The sequence below is a fragment of the Bubalus bubalis genome, chromosome 11, assembly GCF_019923935.1.
Source record: "Bubalus bubalis isolate 160015118507 breed Murrah chromosome 11, NDDB_SH_1, whole genome shotgun sequence".
NCBI lineage: Eukaryota > Metazoa > Chordata > Mammalia > Artiodactyla > Bovidae > Bubalus > Bubalus bubalis.
The window spans coordinates 3579258-3597736 of record NC_059167.1 but is presented as its reverse complement, the minus strand read 5'-3'; the positions used below and the strand labels follow the sequence as shown (position 1 = coordinate 3597736).

Here is an 18479-nt window from a genome sequence, read left to right as displayed (position 1 = left end):
AAACTGAATATTCATACAGGAAGAATATGAACTTCAATCCTCATCTGTCTTCATGAACAACAAGTAATGCACAGGGGATCACAGATCTGAATACAGAAATACACTAAGATTCTAGAAGACAGAGAAAACATCCTTGTTAACTTGGGCCAAACAAATATATCTTCGGACACCAAAAACGCACCTATCATAAAAGGAAAAAATGACAAATTGGACTACCAAATTCAAATTTTTTACTTTTCAGAAGATATAGACTTGGAGAAAATCTACAAAATACATATCTGAGTTTAGAAAACAACTGCGCCTGAAATGTATAGCAACCTATTACAACTCAAGAATAAGACAAGGAACCATATTTTTTAAACGAGCAAAAGATTTGAACAAACACTGCATGAAAATATATGAAAGGGAAATAAGCCCTTGAAAAGATGCCCAGCAGCTAATGAATTGGAAAAGGCAATGGCACCCAACTCCAGCACTTTGCCTGGAAAATCCCATGGATGGAGGAGCCTGGTGGGCTGCAGCCCATGGGGTCGCTAAGAGTCGGACATGACTGAGCGACTTCACTTTCACTTTTCACTTTCATGCATCGGAGAAGGAAATGGCAACCCACTCCAGTGTTCTTGCCTGGAGAATCCCAGGGACGGGGGAGCCTGGTGGGCTGCTGTCTATGGGGTCGCACAGAGTCGGACACGACTGAAGCGACTTAGCAGCAGCAGCTAATGAACCTACTACAGAGTCACAAGAAAGGGTTAAAATTAAAAATAATAATAATAGGAAGCACTGACAAGAATGTAGAGCAACTGAAATTCTCAAACATTTCTAATGGGAGTATAAAATCATACAATTAACTTGGAAATGTTTGATAGTTTCTTATAAAGTTGAACACACACTTCCCAATAGGATCTAGCAATTTCACTTCTTGGCATTTACCCAGAAAAAATGAAAACATATGTCCATACAAAAGCTTGTACTCGAATGTTCATAACAATTTTATTCATAATTCTAAAAGCTGGGGGGACAAATTGTGGTATACCCCTTCAATGGGGCAAATCACTGATATACATACATAGCACATAAACAAATGTCAAAAACTTCATGATAAGTAAAAGAAATCATTCATAAAAGAGTACACAGTGTATGATACCGTTTTTATAATGTTTTGGAACAAAGAAAATTTATCAACAGTGACAGAAATCAGATCAATGATTGCCTGGGATCAGGGTGGGGTGAGGGTAAATGACTGCATAGGTATAAGAGAGAACTTTCTGGAGTGACGAAACAGTTTGATATCTTGGTTTATCCATTTACCAAGACTCATTGAACTGTACACTTAAAATGCGAACATTTTACTATATGTAAATTACACCTCAATAAAGTTAGTTTTTAAAAATATGCAGTGACCTAAACTGGAAATCACTTAGACTGGTTTTAATTTAAAAATTTTCCTCTGTAACCTGATTTATTCTAAAATTTAGTTTCTTGTCTCTAATGGTAATACAAAACTTCATGTTGGTTTCGCCTACATTAAATCATTATAAATTCCAAAACTGTAGAATTAGTTCAATGAACTTTTAAACCTTCATTATAAAAAAAAATGTTTTATCCACTTGAATAACTGATTTTCTTCAAGGGGGTACACTAATGATTAGATATAAATTATAATGCATGAGAAACATTCTCACCTACACTTAAACATATTTGTACTTCAATTAAATAAACACTTCTAACCACAACACATTAGAGGATGCTGCCGTTGTACACAGCCACGAGAGGCAGGGGGCGCCACCCCCAGGCACAAGGAGGCGGAAGTGTTCCTTAGTTACTGCAGCGTGTCACCCGCGCCAGGAGAGAAGTCAGGCCAGAAAGCCACAGTGAAACGAAACAAAAAACGTGCTCCAATTTTACCTTTCGACCCACTAACAGCACTGGCTGCATGCCAGGGAGCTTTCTTCCTCCTTCCAGCCACCTGGGAAAACGTTCACAGAGTTGTAAGGGTCACAAGACTAAAAGCTGGACCCAGAAGAGAAAAAAAAAAAAAAAAATGCAGGTAACCCAATTAATCTGCTAACATTTATTACTGTAGAAATATCTTTAGAGGTAGTTATTAATGAGCTATTTTTCAAATCATCTGACTCATCATAATTCAAAAATATATCATTTTAAAAAGGAAAAGAAAAAAATACTTTCAGAGTGCAGGTGTAACATGTTGGAGTGGTTCCCGCACAGCAGTACTTCCAGGGTCTTCAGCTTCCTACGAGGGCGGTGCGGCCCATGATGGGGACACGCGGTCAGCGTGAACAGACACATCGCCGTCCGAGCGAGTCCTGGCCATCTGCATGGGCAAGTAAGATGGCAAAAGCTACCTCGGCATTAACCCAAGGCGTCGGGGTCTCAACACCCTAACCACTCCCAAGGATGGGACCCGCGTACTTCGTGTCCTATGTATGGGACACATCAGGTCATGTTAAAGCATCATCTGTTTCCCCTTGGAATTAGTTCTAAAATAATCTTCAGGAGGATCAGCAAAAATATATTTTTCTCCCCATTTCCTCTTCATTATTTTTCGCCTCTGAAAGGCTCCTATGTTGATCATCAAAACGAGAATTGGCTCTGAACCAAACCCAAAAAGGACATTGCAGAGTGTCCCATGGCCCTCTGTGGATTAGTGTGAGGCTTCCACACGAAAGTTGTCAAATTGCGCAAATTCAAAGGAGTGAGTCCCAATCGCGGCCCAGCCGTTTTCTGGGAAGTTCACAGAGATGTTCTTCCAGAGGGTCTTGCCATTCAGCTTGCCAGAGGAGAAACGACCCTGGAATGGAGAGAGACACACCCCTTAGACACATGGGAAAATGGTCCTCTGAAGCCTGCTGCTCAATGGAAGGGCCACCCACTTAGTGTAGCAAATATGTAGCAAATATTTGCAAGACTCATCAAGGCAATACAATCCCACAACTTTGAGCAGAAGTTTGAAATGCAGGGGAAATTTTCTCAAAGGAAATTCTCATCTATTTATATAAACAGTTCCCAAGGCAAAAAATCCTCAATATTTCCTGTACTCCCCAAAATGCTGTAAAATCTGCTGCAATGTAACACTTTTCATAACATCATGATAAAATTGTAGACAAAAGCTCACTAAAATAAAACATATTTCTTATTTACACATAGTTGCAATTACATCCTTTGTAGCTTACAGCTACCAGCTCTTCAGACGGTTCCGCAGGGGCCAAGATGTTTATTTAAGGTCTTCATGAAAGAGAATCAGCCCAGCCAGGAGAAGAGTAATTAACCTTCATTTTATTGTTTTATCCTCATGTACAGAATATCACTTCGAGGTCATTTCAAAAACTCACCCTTATATTAGAAAAACAGTAACCAGCATTTAAACTGGTGACTGGGAGGGGCGGGGGGAGTGGATGGAAGAAGAGAGAAATATCCACAGGAACAACGTACTGGTCACTGACAGAGAAAGATAAACATAACACCTTTCTCAGACAGCTGCCCTTCCTACTTAGCTAAGTGCCTGGCACACAGCTCTTACCATTATTACAGCTTGCTTGTGAGCAAACATTCACAGCACACTCCTTCCGGCCACATTTAAAACTAGCTAATTTCAAAAGGGTGAAGAGCAAAAGATCCAAAGCGCTAGGCGGAGTCAAAATAAAATCTGCTCTTGAGTCATACACTTATAATGGAATGGGCCTTCATTTAGTTCTTGTGTTTTATGGCTACAGACATGGTGACGAGCAATCAGAATCACAGATTTACCAGTGATGCTCAGACCTGAATTCGAGTTGCCCAACTCCACATGCAGAGCCACATACGCTCCCATTACTGCACACCTCACAGCGATCCAGCTCCAGCTCTGAAAGTGCTTGCTGCACCTCCTCCGCCACTGAGGGACTGGTGACTAGTACACTGAGCCCAGGGCTTGCACACACAAATCCCATTATGCACAGAAGCTCGTCTCCCCGCCCAGCCCCAGGCATCCGCTGCCCCATCCTCTGACCGCCGCTCCCACCCGGCCAGTCAGAGCGCGCCCTCCGCTCAGACCTCAGCTCGGTCACCACCTCCAAGAGGCCTTCCCTGGCTGCTATCTGGAGAATCTGGCAGGGAAGCTACTTTATCTCATTATCCCATTTTTACTTTCACAGTTTTATTTGCTTATTTATAGCAGGAGTCAGCCAGCTCTGGCCCACAGCCCAGCCACCTATTTTTATAAATTCAGTGGAACACAGCCACCCCGGTTCATCCACCTACTGTCAAAGGCTCCATTCTCCCTACAAAAGCAGAGCTGAAGAACTGCAAAGTACGCCATAGGGCGCTCAAGGCCTAAAATAGTTCCTCTTTGGCCCTTTACAGGAAAAAAAAAAAAAACAAACAAACTTAATAACTCTTGTCCCAGAAGAACAGAGGCTCTGAGAGAGCAGGAATCTTGCCTGTCTAGGTCACTACTATATCCCTAGTACTTAGAACAGTACATATAGTAGACGCTTGATAAAAATGTGTCGAGTGAAAAAAAATAAAAATCATCTAACTCTCAAACAACCCACAGAGCTTACTTCCATTTTAAAGATAAGGACAGAGGTTCACAAAGGTGAAATAACCCAGACCCACACTAGCATCCCAAGGACTAGTGGTTTGCTGGCATCATGGCAGGTTCTCTGCCTGTTTTCCACTGTTTATCACACTTTCCCCATCTCATTTGATAACATAAAATGTTAAAAAAAAAAAAAAGACACAAGAAAAGAACATTTTACCTCCAGGAACTGGGATTAGCAATACTTACATTCAGAGTTAAAGTGAGTGTATACCATTTTTTTGCTGTAACATCAGCATGTCCTAAACTATATATGATCCATCCAGCTGTAACACAAAAAGATTATCCTAGTTGGCATATTTTTAAAATCTAAATCACTGAATCGCAGAACTCACTGGGTACATCTCACTTAGGTACATCCATATGTAGCAAAGTCGGTCATAATAAAGATCGACATTTCCAAGATTTAATTCTACAACTGATTTAAAACAAAAAACATCCTTCATTGAGGAATGCACTCAACATGCAGAGATCCTACCCTGAGCAATAACAATACATGAGCTCACAAGAAAATGAGCAAAATAAACTTACAAACCAAGCAGGGTACATGATGCCTTAGCATGTATATTCAGGTCTGTATGTACACCTGATCAGACCAAATATGCAAGATAAGCAGGAACAGTCAAAAAACTACCATACGATTTCCAGGTAGTGTAACTGACTACAAGGTAATATTAATTGCATTAGAGAATTAGAGAGAAAATAATGTCAATTTTTGAATGTATTATATTTGAATGCCTGACAGAAACTCAGGATGAGATGTTCAATGGGCAGTTTAAGACACAGGGCAGTGGGGACTGAAGACAGAAATTTAAATCTCTAGTTCCACTTCTTCCACTACCTCATTTTGAGACCTTCAGCAAATCAATTAACCTCTCTGGCACTCTCTTTTGGATTGGAAAATTCGAGGTACCTTCCAGACCAGTCATGCTATGATTATGCAATTTCTATTCTAATGTCCTTATTACCCACTCACTCTTTAACTTCTATTTTATCACTGGAGCCCTTTAACCTAAGGAAGAAGCAAAGGGGGAAAACAATAGGAGACAAGACTTTTCATTAATGCAGGATGAAAGTCAAGAGACTTTGAATCAGAAAGAGTCACCAATAAGATCTAGTTTCAACAGAGTGGTGTGTACCCAAACCAAAGTGAAGTGGGTGGAATTCAACTTGAACAGATACTAAGTACCTACTCTAGATAAAATACTATTATACATAAGACAGAGACTGTTAAGATGAATAATAAAGTCAAGCTGTTTTCAAGTTATTGACTAAATTAGGAAATAGGGTATCTCCATTTTAAGTCAGTTAATTCTTCCCTTTATAGTTCCATAAGCACACCAGCAACATTCTTATACTTCTGCTTTTTTTTTAATTTCCTGAGTATTCTCTCCTTACCCCCACACCCTACTCTAACAGCCTAGCTCAAGGCTACAATACCCGAGAGACTTTGTACAATTTCCTCTTTCACTGAGCTGCCTCTGTACTAATTAATTAACACTATAATGTGGAATCGTTTGGTGTTTGCTTACACATGTTGAATCTCTTCCCAATTAGATGCTCAAACATGGTGAGGTATTTCATTACTCCCATAGGTAAAAAGCAGACACTCACAGCAACATATCACATAGTAAATCACGTGCTACAGAAGAATGCACTTACCTAGATCGCCTGTGACTCTGTAGGTTCCATTTGCAAAAATCCAGAAGAAAATCCCCCTGGCACTTCTAATCAAAATACCACCTTTATTGACTCTTCCAGCAATGAACACGCCTCCCTTCTCAGGGGTCTCTATGTACACATCACACTTTATAGTCAGATTGGACCTGCAGAACCAAAGTGTTAGCGCTTTTAATTATGTCACTTCAAATGCAGCACCAATGGCCCACTTCACAGCCACGTGCTTCCAAACTTCTAACTGAGGGAAGCGTGTGTTTCGCTAAGTCCACATTAATAGCACGTATGGGCTTCAAGAGTCTTCACCAATAATGGTTTTAAATTTTACATGACTAAAGTCAAGTCATTTCATTGCCTCTTTTAAATGACTTACTATTGGAAAATAATATTTATTGTTTTCAAGTTTCCTAAGAATATATTTCCTGTATTTCTATAATAAAATAACTTCTTACTCCAAGAATATAAGAATCCATTTTTTTCTAGGAATACATAAAAGATAGGTTTCCACGTAAGTCTGAGCAAAAAGGTTTATTATTTACATCAGCAAAGAGAAGCAGTGAAGGCAACGTATTAGGAGCCTCTAGGAAAAGTTACTTTGAGGCTAATTTTTACATTTAACCCTAACAAGACTTAAAAACAACAGAAGAAAGATCTAAAATTATTTTCTCTTGTCAAGTCAGAGTCCACTCTCCCTTGACTCTACAGCAGGAGTTTTCAGACTTGAGCCCCGGGGAAATCACCCTGGAGGGCGTGTTCGATTCCACCTGCCAGCCCCACTCTCAGGGTCTGACTCAGCAGGTATAGGGTGGGCCCTTGAACCTTCGAGTCTAACAGTCTGCCAGGTGACGCTGATGCTGCAGGTCCAGAAACCTCACTCTAAGAACCATTTTCCCCTACAGGGTATCTCTGCCTATGAAGAGGCAGTAACAGCCGGGTTTTGGCAGTGCTGACTGACAGAGTATATCAAAGGAGGAGAAAGATTGAGCCAACCAGGAGCTAACAGAGCATCATCAATGAGCTCTCCTCCAGGCTTCCTTTCACAAATGCTACCAGATTTCTTTTGCAGTGATTTGTTGTTATTTAGCTGCTAAGTCGTGTCCAACTCTTTGTGACCCCAAGAACTGCAGCCCACCACGCTTCCCTGTCCATGGAATTCTCCAGGCAAGACTACTGGTGTGGGTTGCCACTGCCTTCTCAAGGGATCTTCCTGACCCAGGGATCAAACCCAGGTCTCTTGCATTGGCAGGCGGATTCTTTACCGCTGAATCACCAGAGAAGCCCACAATCACCCCAATCCAACATGACCTCTGAAAACAATTCCCCTCCTACTCAAATTTTAAGTGCAAATGGGAAAGAATCAGTTTGCACACAGCCAAGCAATAAAGCAAGCAATTTATCTAAAACAAAGAATGCCAAGAAATATATTTTTTGAAATGGGGAGAAACTGGATCTAGAATTATGTGGTTTTTACATTTCTCATCACTGAATTTTGCACAGGGAAATGTTACTTTGTAAAGGAAAATATAAAAAAGAAGCACCTCCAACAGGTACACAACCATCAGGAAAATCCTCATTTAATCATTTAAGCAAAGCTGGGCTACTTTACGGGAAGATCAAATGCTAAGTAACTAGAGCCCAGTCTCTCCTGTGTGTCCTCCCCCTGCAGAGAGTGCTCTTCTCTGTGCAGATCACCACCAGCATGAGACCACCTGGAACCAGACTGGTTCCCCTACCTCTGAATCCCCTACCTCTCTGCTGGTTCATCAGAACCTGTCAGCACCATAAACTCATTCTATTTACTGCGAGAGTAAGAGAAGATCAAATGTTTTCCTTTTTTTACATCACATTCCATAATAAATTATTCTTGCATCAGAACTTACAGACAATTTTAGATAATGAATAAAATAGAATAAAAATTTGGCTTCATCTTCCAAAGTCATAACCCCTCAGAAGTGCTGAGAGAATAAAAACCAGCCAACATATTGAGCAAATTTGATCAAAAGGATTCAAGAGTTCAGGTCTGTTCAGAAAAAGATAATTTTGTGATTGTCCTCAGATCCCAGCCAAAGCTTACTAATCAGATGAAAGTCTGAAGCACTTTGGGAAAGTCCACCCTCTAGAGTCAAATTACTGCGCTGACACCTAACTAAACCTAAACGTGAGGGAGAAGGAAGTGGCACCCACTCCAGTGCCGGAAAAGCCCTGGACGGAGGAGCCCGGTGGGCTGCAGCCCATGGGGTTGCTAAGAGTCTTATCCGACTGAGCGACTTCACTTTCACTTTTCTGCATTGGAAAAGGAAATGGCAACCCACTCCAGTGTTCTTGCCTGGAGAATCCCAGGGATGGTGGAGCCTGGTGGGCTGCTGCTGTCTATGGGGTCGCACAGAGTCAGACATGACTGAAGCGACTTAGCAGCAGCAGCAGCAGGGCTTCCCTGGTGGCTCAGCTAGTAAAGAATCCACGTGCAAGGCAGGAGACCTGGGTTCAGTCCCTGGGAGAAGGGAATGGCCACCCACTCCAGTATTGTGGCCTGGAGAATCCATGGACAGCCCATGGGGTCGCTAAGAGTGGGACACAACTGAGCGACTTCACTTTCACTTTCATGCATTGGAGAAGGAAACGGCAGCCCACTCCAGTATTCTTGCCTGGAGAATCCCAGGGACAGGGGAGTCTGGTGGGCTGCCGTCTATGGGGTTGCACAGAGTCAGACACGACTGAAGCGACTTAGCAGTAGCAGCAGCAGCAGCAGCAAACGTGAGGGAAATTCTGTCCTAAACACAGTCCTAAGAACTGATGGCACCCTGCATGTATAGAGCTGATTGACTGGAATAGCACTGTAAATACACTCGAACTTTCTGGTTCCTGCCCTCAGGGAGAAGACAGTGACTAAAACAAGGCTGTGAGAGGAAGTCCAAGGAGCAGGGGCTACAGCGCGGAACAGACCTGGCCTCTTGCCCTGGTTCTGAATTTAAGAGTATGGGATCTTGAACAATCTTACCCCAACGCCTGTTTCCCAGCCTGTACGGTAGGCAGGGTGCTGCCTTCAGCATAAAGCAGCCATCGGAAGCACAGAGCAGCGTTCAGTGTTACCCAGCCTCCACTCCCTCCACTCCCTGCAATAAACCGGCGTCACGGCCAGGGACAGAAATGAACGTGGAATGCGTGTGCATCTCTCAACAGCTCCGGCTCCCCTGCACCCAGAATAGGATAATGGTGAACAAAACAAAGTAAACAGGATGAGAGCAAATGTTACAAGGCTTTGGAATCAGGCCCGGAAGTGTGGATCCGGTTTGGCAGCAGGCGGGGATCGCGGTGTGTTCCTGAGCAGTGAAACGACAGGAGGAGGGCAGAGCTAAGAAGGACGGAAGCATGACTGCAGTTTTCTGGTTCTTTTTCTTTCAGAATATGTCACTCTTTCCTTCTCTCCCCACTTCACTTCATCCCCCCTTCCCTATCTCCTTCCCCACTGCAATAGTAAGATTGAGTACTGCTATGTATATACTGCAAAACCTTCAAAGTTACAAAGAGTTTTGGTTAATCATCTCTCTTTTAAAATGAAATTCTCTCAACTTTTCTAGATTCTCAGCCAGAAACAAAACATTTGGGATTCAGAGAGAACTTCATGTAGAATATTCACAGGCATGGAGGATAAGGGTTGGCCCACAAAGTATCTACGGCAGCTGGCTTCCAGACTAGTGGTCGAAATATAGCAGGGCCCATCCCTTAGACAGATAAACTCAGTCACCTGTCTTACAATAAGACCATTAGTTAAAAAGAAAAAAAAGAGGAAATAACAAAGCCTACTGACATGACCAGAATATCCAGATAAAGTGTCTAGTACAGAGATTAAATTGCCAACATGCATTGGATCATCAAGAAAGCAAGAGAGCTCCAGAAAACCATCTACTTCTCCTTTATTGACTATGCCAAAGCCTTTGATTGTGTGGATCACAACAAACTGTGGAAAATTCTGAAAGAGATGAAATACCAGACCACCTTACCAGCCTCCCTGAGAAATCTGTATGCAGGTCAAGAAGCAACAGTTAGAACTGGACATGGAACAACAGACTGGTTCCAAATTGAGAAAGGAGTATGTCAAGGCTGTATATTGTCACCCTGCTTATTTAACTTATATGCAGAGTACATCATGTGAAATGCCAGGCTGGATAAAGCACAAGCTGGAATCAAGATTGTCAGGAGAAATATCAATAACCTCAGATATGCAGATGATACCACCCTTATGGCAGAAAGTGAAGAGGAACTAAAGATCCTCTTGAGAAAGTGAAAGAGGAGAGTGAAAAAGTTAGCTTAAAGCTCAACATTCAGAAAACTAAGATCATGGCATCCGGTCCCATCACTTCATGGCAAATAGATGGGGAAACAATGGAAACAAAGAGAGACTTTATTTTCTTGGGCTCCAAAATCCCTGAAGATGGTGCCTGCAGCCATGAAGTTAAAAGACACTCACTGCTTGGAGAAAAAGCTATGACCAACCTAGATGGCATATTAAAAAGCAGAGACATTACTTTGCCACCAAAGGACCGTCCAGTCAAAGCTATGGTTTTTCCAGTAGTCATGTGTGGATATGAGAGCTGGACTATAAAGAAAGCTGAGCACAGAAGAATTGATGCTTTTGAAACGTGGTGTTGGAGAAGACTCTTGAGAGTCCCTTGGACTGCAAGGAGATCAAACCAGTCAATACTAAAGGAAATCAGTCCTGAGTGTTCATTGGAAGGACTGATGTTGAAGCTGAAATTCCAATACTTTGGCCACCTGATGCGAAGAACTGACTCACTGGAAAAGACCCTGAGGCTAGGAAAGTTTGAAGGCAGGAGGAGAAGAGGACGGCAGAGGATGAGATCGTTAGATGGCATCACTGACTCGATGGACATGAGTTTGAGCAAGCTCCGGGAGTTGGTGATGGACAGGGAGGCCTGGAGTGCTGCAGTCCATTGGGCTGCAGAGAGTCGGACATGACTGAGCGACTGAACTGAAATGAACAGAGATGCTGGTATAAACAGTATTTCTGTGTATAAAAAGATAATCCACCAAAGTCATCCTAAATTAGGTAAGAATTCTTTATCCTAATAATTCTTCATGGTGCTATAACGGTTCCAGAAACTTTGAATAACTGAAAGTTTCTCAAGACTTATATCAGAGCTTGTGACTAGAACTGCATTTTATAACACAGATTAAGGCTCTGCAAAAGGGATAGAGACTTTCTACAGCATTTCTCAAATAAATAATTCAAGGCTTTCTTCCAAATTATCTTCCCTTCCCTGTCCAATTTCCAGGCTACAGATATGGCTATTTTGTGACTTCGCATTAATAGTTACTATCACTAAGCCTGAAATGCTTGTATTTTATGTCTCACGGTGGAGGTATACTAGTTAAATTCACTAGCCAACTGAAAGCTGATTTGCTTTTTACTATTGCCATCTACTGTCACCTTGTAAACAGATTTTGCAAAGGCTAAAACAGTGTAATTCAAGTATGGGTCCAGCAGGTGGCAACGCCAGATCAACGGATCAACTCTCCAGCAAAAACAAAAGCTTAAAAACAACACGCATATCACAAAGTGTGCTGCTGCTGCTAAATCGCTTCAGTCGTGTCCGACTCTGTGCAACCCCATAGACGGCAGCCCACCAGGCTACCCGTCCCTGGGATTCTCCAGGCAAGAACACTGGAGTGGGTTGCCATTTCCTTCTCCAATGCATGAAAGTGAAAAGTGAACGTGAAGTCGCTCAGTCATGTCCGACTCTTAGCGACCCCATGGACTGCAGCCCACCAGGCTCCTCCATCCATGGGATTTTCCAGGCAAGAGTGCTGGAATGGGGTGCCATTGCAAAGTCTGCTTATGCATAAATTTTAAATTATAACTGGGGCCAAAGCCCTCAGATTTCACATTAAAACCAATCTTACCCTGCAACGATTACTATTAAATTGGGGAACTCTGAGGGAAGGACACGGAACAACAGCTGAACGGCCGGCTGGCGTGCGCCCACTGTGACAGTCGACAGCTGGCACAGGCCTCTCAGGCTCCCGCACAAGGGGCTGCCGCGGCGCCCTGGCTTCAGAAAGTACCTGACGACATTACAAGGTTATTTCGCCACATCTATGGTAAACACGAGGTCAGTTTTACGTACCACGTGTAATCCCCGATAACGCTGATGGTGTTGAACGCGTCGGCAGCCCACGTGATGGGCCTCTGATTGAGAACCTGCCGCAGAGTGAAGCGATGGTCTCCGGGGTCTCCCATATTCACGTAGTATTCAAACACCCCAGTCTGGTCAGCAAAATTCGGAGCTTCACTAAAAAACGGGTAATCTGTTCAGAACACAATAAATTGTGTGTTCAGTTATCAAATCCTTACAGCATCTCTCCTCTCTAATGTTTTCTGGTACATTCTGATATACTTTTGAAAAGTTTTAAATAGGCAAATGATATTTTTTATTGTTGTTCAGTCACTAAGTCATGTCCAACTCTTTGCAACCCCACGAACTACAGCATGCCAAACTGCCCGTGGGATTTCCCAGGCAAGAATACTGGAGTGGGTTGTCATTTCCTTCTCTAGGGGATGTTCCCAACCCAGGGATTGAACCCATATCTCCTGCATTGGCAGGCAGAATCTTGAACACTGAGCTACCAGAGAAATGATACTTATAAATAGTCAAAGGGTAGGGTTTAGGTAATTAAAGAGCTACGGACTTCATGTCATCTTTATTAAATATCAATATGATCAGTCGGACATACAGATTTTACATATTCAATCCATGCAAATGCTTAAGAGGAAAGACCCTGAGTTCAGGAACACGCAGACCTGGGTTCAAAGTCCAGCTCAGTCAGTTCCCAAGGCAAGTTGTTTAACTGCCCTGACTTCCCAGTTTTCAATGGTATGAAAGTGATATGCACTCAGTAGAAACTGTACCTGAAACTTTGGATTTTGATGAGCACACCCTCTCGTGATGCGGGCAGTGGCCGTGAGCAGCAAAAAGCCACAGCGCCATCAGCCACACAATCACGAGGGTAAACAGCAGAGTCGCTGAGCACCACTGTGGACCCTGACGGCCGTCCTGGGCTCACTTTCTTTACAGCATCAGAAGCGACAGGAGACATGCCACACCTTGTTGGGCTTTGTTAGAGGATTCTGCCCAACTGCTGGGTCACGTAGGTGTTCGGAACACACTGAAGGTAGGCTAGGCTGAGTTAACAGGTTTGGTAGGCGAAGTATATTAAAGTACATGAAGTACATTTTTGACTTATGGTATTTTCAACTTACAGTGAGTTTATCAGGACCTAACCCTACTGTAAGTTGAGTAAGGTCTGTACAACTTTCATTCCAACAATAACCTCTATATTTTTTCTGGCACTGAAAATTACAAGGCCCTCAAGTTGCAAGGTTACTTGGAAGTAACAGAAATTAGGTCTGTTTAACCACATAGAGATTTAGAACTAAATCAATGTACTTCTCACAGACTCCATCTTGCACCAGTTTGATAGGTAGAAATCTATCCATTACTGCTGAAAATGGGAACCAAGTTAAGTGTCAGTACAAAGACTTACCAATGTTGAAGTTATCCTCATAGACAGAGGGGAAGCGCTGGGACTTGGGAGGCGGCGGGAAGCTGCCTTTGCGGCCGGAGGTGAGCGTGGTGAGGGTGAACAGCTCGTCCTCCTGCAGCTCCAGCGTGAAGCTGCCACCGCTGTCGAGCAGCTGAGAGAGAAACGACGCTGTGGTCAAGCCAGGCGCCTCGGCTCATCTCACGTGAGTCAAATAGCTTTTTTAAAAATGAGCTTAAGAAATGCCAACGTGATTTCTGTTCGAAGTCCCTAATTATTTGTGAATATACACACTTAATACCAAGGCCCTGGAAATTTTTTTCTTAAGTTGTTTAGAAAACTTTATAAAATTACATTCTAGAAAGGATATTAGGAGAATTTCACTTCATACAAGGAAGAAGGAACAGATGACCCCCAAATCTATTTCTATCAGTCTATGCTTTTCCATTAGACTGTAAGATCTTTAAAGCCTGTGTATAAATTCAATATACGTACCCAAGAGATCTGCTTATTTATTTTTTAGGACTTTACTAAGGTAGAAATATCTGTAAAATCTTACTGTTGACTCAGCTATTAAACACAGAAAACCTTACTATTAATTTAAATAAGAGTCCTACCTACTCATTACATGTTCAATACATATTTCAATTAGCAAACTAGGTTTATGTTTTGCCAATTTAATCTCTTAAAGCCATAATCGCTTCATCTCTAAAATGAGTAGAAAATACATACCACATAGGGCTGTTGTATTAAATGAGACAATATTTATAAAGTTCTAAGCTCAGAGAGTGACCCAGAAGAAACATTCCCTACATCATAGGTGTCCTACAGCAAATACAGGCCTCTAAAGACAGTGAAAGCTTTTGCATAATTGATGTTGGCACTAAATGTACATCCACTTCATGAAATCTGAGCAGTTCTTCTTTTCTACTTTGAATTAAAGGTGTTTATATCACACCTTTGCTTTAATAAATTGTTGGTCAGGTCTATGAAATATCTAATACCATATTCTGGCTTAGGAATAACCCTAAATGATACATTTTTCTTATGGGAAAATCAATTTTATGATGTTATTTCTAGCAATGTGTCATACAAAAAGTAGACGCTACACTTACATTTATTGATAGTGACTAGTTGAGTCACAGAACAGTAATAATTACCAGAAAAAGTAGATTTGTGTCAATTAGGCTAAGTGATATGCTTGCACAGACCAATTCAGTCTTTGAAACATTTACTGATAAGCAACCACCACTAGGCACCTGGGACAAAAAGGCAGGGACCTTTAAGGATGTATAAGGCGGGGACTCAATCATCGAGGCATCCGGTGCAGCAGGGACATGCCTACTAGGCAAACACACATCCCCAGGTGGCTATGACCCTAAGACTGGTGGGAAGGCTTCAGAGAAAGCCACACTTGGGGTGAGTCTTGAAGGGTGATAAAAATACAAACAAGGCACCTCAAGAGGAAGAAAAATCATGTGCAAAGTCACAGAAGTAATTAACTTGGCATACCCATGCTCTGAAAATTGCAAGAAGTTTAGTGTGAGAAGAAAGATCAATTTAGTAGGACAGGCCTCTAGAAAATAAAGCATTCTTTTACCTCGTGAGGTAGTACTGAGGTCACATGTTACACTAAGGAATGTGAACTGACAAAATCATTAAGGCATCTGAGCAAAGGACAGACAAAAACCAGCTCTAGGGGCAATGCGATGTTTGACAGAGAGACTTAAACGAGCAAGAGAGAGTTTCTGAAATCCACGAGAGATCTATGAGGACCTGAATAAGCAGGAGCAGTGGGAGTGGAGAATGAGGCCTGGGCAGGAGAACTATGTGGGTGACACGGTCTGTACTTGGTCACTGAGGGTATTCAAAGAATGGGTGGGAATGACGGTCTCAAATGAGACTCGAATTTCTGACCTGGGCAACCAAGTGATGGTACCATTCACCAAGACAAACTAAATACCAAGAGCAAACCCATCTACCAAAACATACTTCCTTGAAGAGGACTTCTATTTTAAAAAATGGGGGGCAACTTTATCTCTATTATGCTTCAGCCATAAATCAATTATGAAACTAAAAACTAATTCATTAATCAAATTTCTGTTCCCTACTGCAATGCTCAAACTATAGGAATTTATTTAAAACTACCCATAGAGAATCCAGTTGTTTGAAGAGAAATCTCTCCGATGGTTTTCCGAGTTTGGTATACCACACCTGTAGCTCTGGTATTTGACTCTGAAGAGGAAACACAAAGAAAGCACTGTTGAGTGATTCACCATCTTCTCTTGGAGGACTTCTAAAACCTGTACCAGCAAGAATGAACTAAGGACAAGGTGCATTCTATTTCTACCTACCAAAAGACCCACCTCAAACCTTAAGTAACAATCATTTCAAAAGTAGGAAGACATTATTCAAGCAAATACTTTATTTCCTACAAACACTGCAGATTTTTGGCAAATGTTAAAAAAGATTTGTATCTTTGCTTCAAAAATACTCATTATTATTATACCTATATAAAAAGCTTTTTAAGAATTTTCTGGCATTAAAAAACAATGCTTACACAATTACTAGAAAGTGCACTGTATATATTTCTGTATTCAAATCTAACAATAGGTAGAAATAACAACAATTTTGTGTCTTTTTATATCGAATGTTGTAAAGAGCAGTGCTGGAAAGCTTCCTCAACTACACAAATGATGCTCTACCAAAAAGAACAACCTTCTTGTAAGTGACTTTTGTTAGGATTCTTCACAAGCACAAAGAGCATTACCTCCTCGTGGCTTCTGTACTTCCTGACTAAAGCCAGTCAGCAAAGAGAAGACAACAAGTCATTTAACAATGCATATGAAAACTCTTAATAGCTGATAATATTTCACTTAAAAACTCCTAGTTCATGATAAAATATACAAATTCTCAAATCAAAACCAAAATAAAAGTTCCACTTATTTACTTACAAAAGAACCCTTAAGATCAAACGTTGCAAACTGATGTGACACATTGAAATAGGGAAGAAGTGGTCGTATACACTTGGAATGTTTATAACTCTAAGGAGAAAAAAAAATCATGTAAGTTATTCAGATGAGACATAGGACATTTTAAAGAAAAAGTCATTTACTGCACCTAGATTAACAGAAGTCACACACTATGTGACAAAGAGTGTATTTTAAATTTTTAAAGACTATTTCTAACAAAACCTTTGTTGAATGTCTGTTGTGTGTGCCTATGCAATATTGCTCTTTACAACATCAGACTTTTCTTCTGTCACCAGTCACATCCACAATGTGAAATGTCTGTTCATTTCCAAGGCAAACCATTCAATACCACAGTAATCCAAGTCTAAACCCCAACCACTAATGTTGAAGAAGCTGAAATTGAATGGTTCTATGAAGACCTACCAGACCTTCCAGAACTAACACCAAAAAAAGATGTCCTTTTCATCATAGGGGACTGGAATACAAAAGTAGGAAATTAAGAGATACTAGAGTAACAGGCAAATTTGGCCTTGGAGTACAGAATGAAGCAGGGCAAAGGCTAACAGAGTTTTGCAAAGAGAATGCACGGGTCATGGCAAACACCCTCTTCCAACAACACAAGAGAAGACGCTACACATGGACATCACCAGATGGTCAACACCGAAATCAGACTGATTATATTATTTGTAGCTGAAGATGAAGAAGTTCTATACAGTCAGCAAAAACAAGACCAGGAGCTGACTATGGCTCAGATCATGAACTGCTTATTGCAAAATTCAGACTTAAATTGAAGAAACTAGGGTAAACCATTGGACCATTCAGGTATGACCTAAATCAAATTCCTTAAGATTATACAGCAGAAGTGACAATAGATCAAAAGATTAGATCTGATAGACAGAGTGCCTGAAGAACTATGGACGGAGGTTCATAACACTACACAGGAGGTGGTGATCAAAACCACCCCCAAGAAAAAGAAAACAAAAAGGCAAAATGGTTGTCTGAGGAGGCCTACAAATAGCTGAGAAAAGAGAAGCTATAGGCAAAGGGAAGAGGAAGGGTATCGCCATCTGAATGCAGAGTTCCAAAGAATAGCAAGAAGAGATAAGAAAGCCTTCCTCAGCGATCAATGCAAAGAAATAGAGGAAAACAACAGAATGGGAAAGACTAGAGATCTCTTCAAGAAAATTAGAGACACCAAAGGAACATTTCATGCAAAGATGGGCTCGATAAAGGACAGAAATGGTATGGACCTAACAGAAACAGAAGATACCAAGAAAAGGTGGCAAGAATACACAGAAGAACTGTACAAAAAAGATCTTCATGACCCAGATAATCATGATGGTGTGATCACTCACCTAGAGCCAGACATCTTAGAGTGAGAAATCAAGTGGGCCTTAGGAAGCATCACTATGAACAAAGCTAGTGGAGGTGATAGAATTCTAGCTGAGCTATTTCAAATACTAAAACTGATGCTGTGAAAGTGCTGCACTCAATATGCCAGCAAATTTGGAAAACTCAGCAGTGGCCACAGGGCTGGAAAAGGTCAGTTTTCATTCCAATACCAAAGAAAGGTATTGCCAAAGAGTATTCAAACTACCACACAATTGCACTCATTTCACACACTAGCAAAGTAATGCTCAAAATTCTCCAAGCCAGGCTTCAACAGTACATGA

At 41.5% G+C, this 18479-nt stretch overlaps 1 protein-coding gene across 3 annotated transcripts in view; it reads right to left on the bottom strand.

The window, feature by feature from the left end:
- Positions 1-963: 963 nt before the first annotated feature.
- GALC (galactosylceramidase) overlaps positions 964-18479 on the bottom strand; it is a 57234-nt gene continuing 39718 nt past the window's right edge. For all 3 annotated transcript variants that reach the window (XM_006061465.4, XM_025295139.3, XM_006061467.4), the window contains 7 exons: positions 16789-16878; positions 15983-16069; positions 13838-13988; positions 12421-12601; positions 6260-6423; positions 4787-4863; positions 964-2809 (listed from right to left, as the gene is read on the bottom strand). In XM_006061465.4, coding sequence (XP_006061527.4) covers positions 2663-2809; positions 4787-4863; positions 6260-6423; positions 12421-12601; positions 13838-13988; positions 15983-16069; positions 16789-16878 — 897 coding nt within the window. In that variant the 3' untranslated portion in view covers positions 964-2662. The remainder of the gene's footprint in view (positions 2810-4786; positions 4864-6259; positions 6424-12420; positions 12602-13837; positions 13989-15982; positions 16070-16788; positions 16879-18479) is intronic.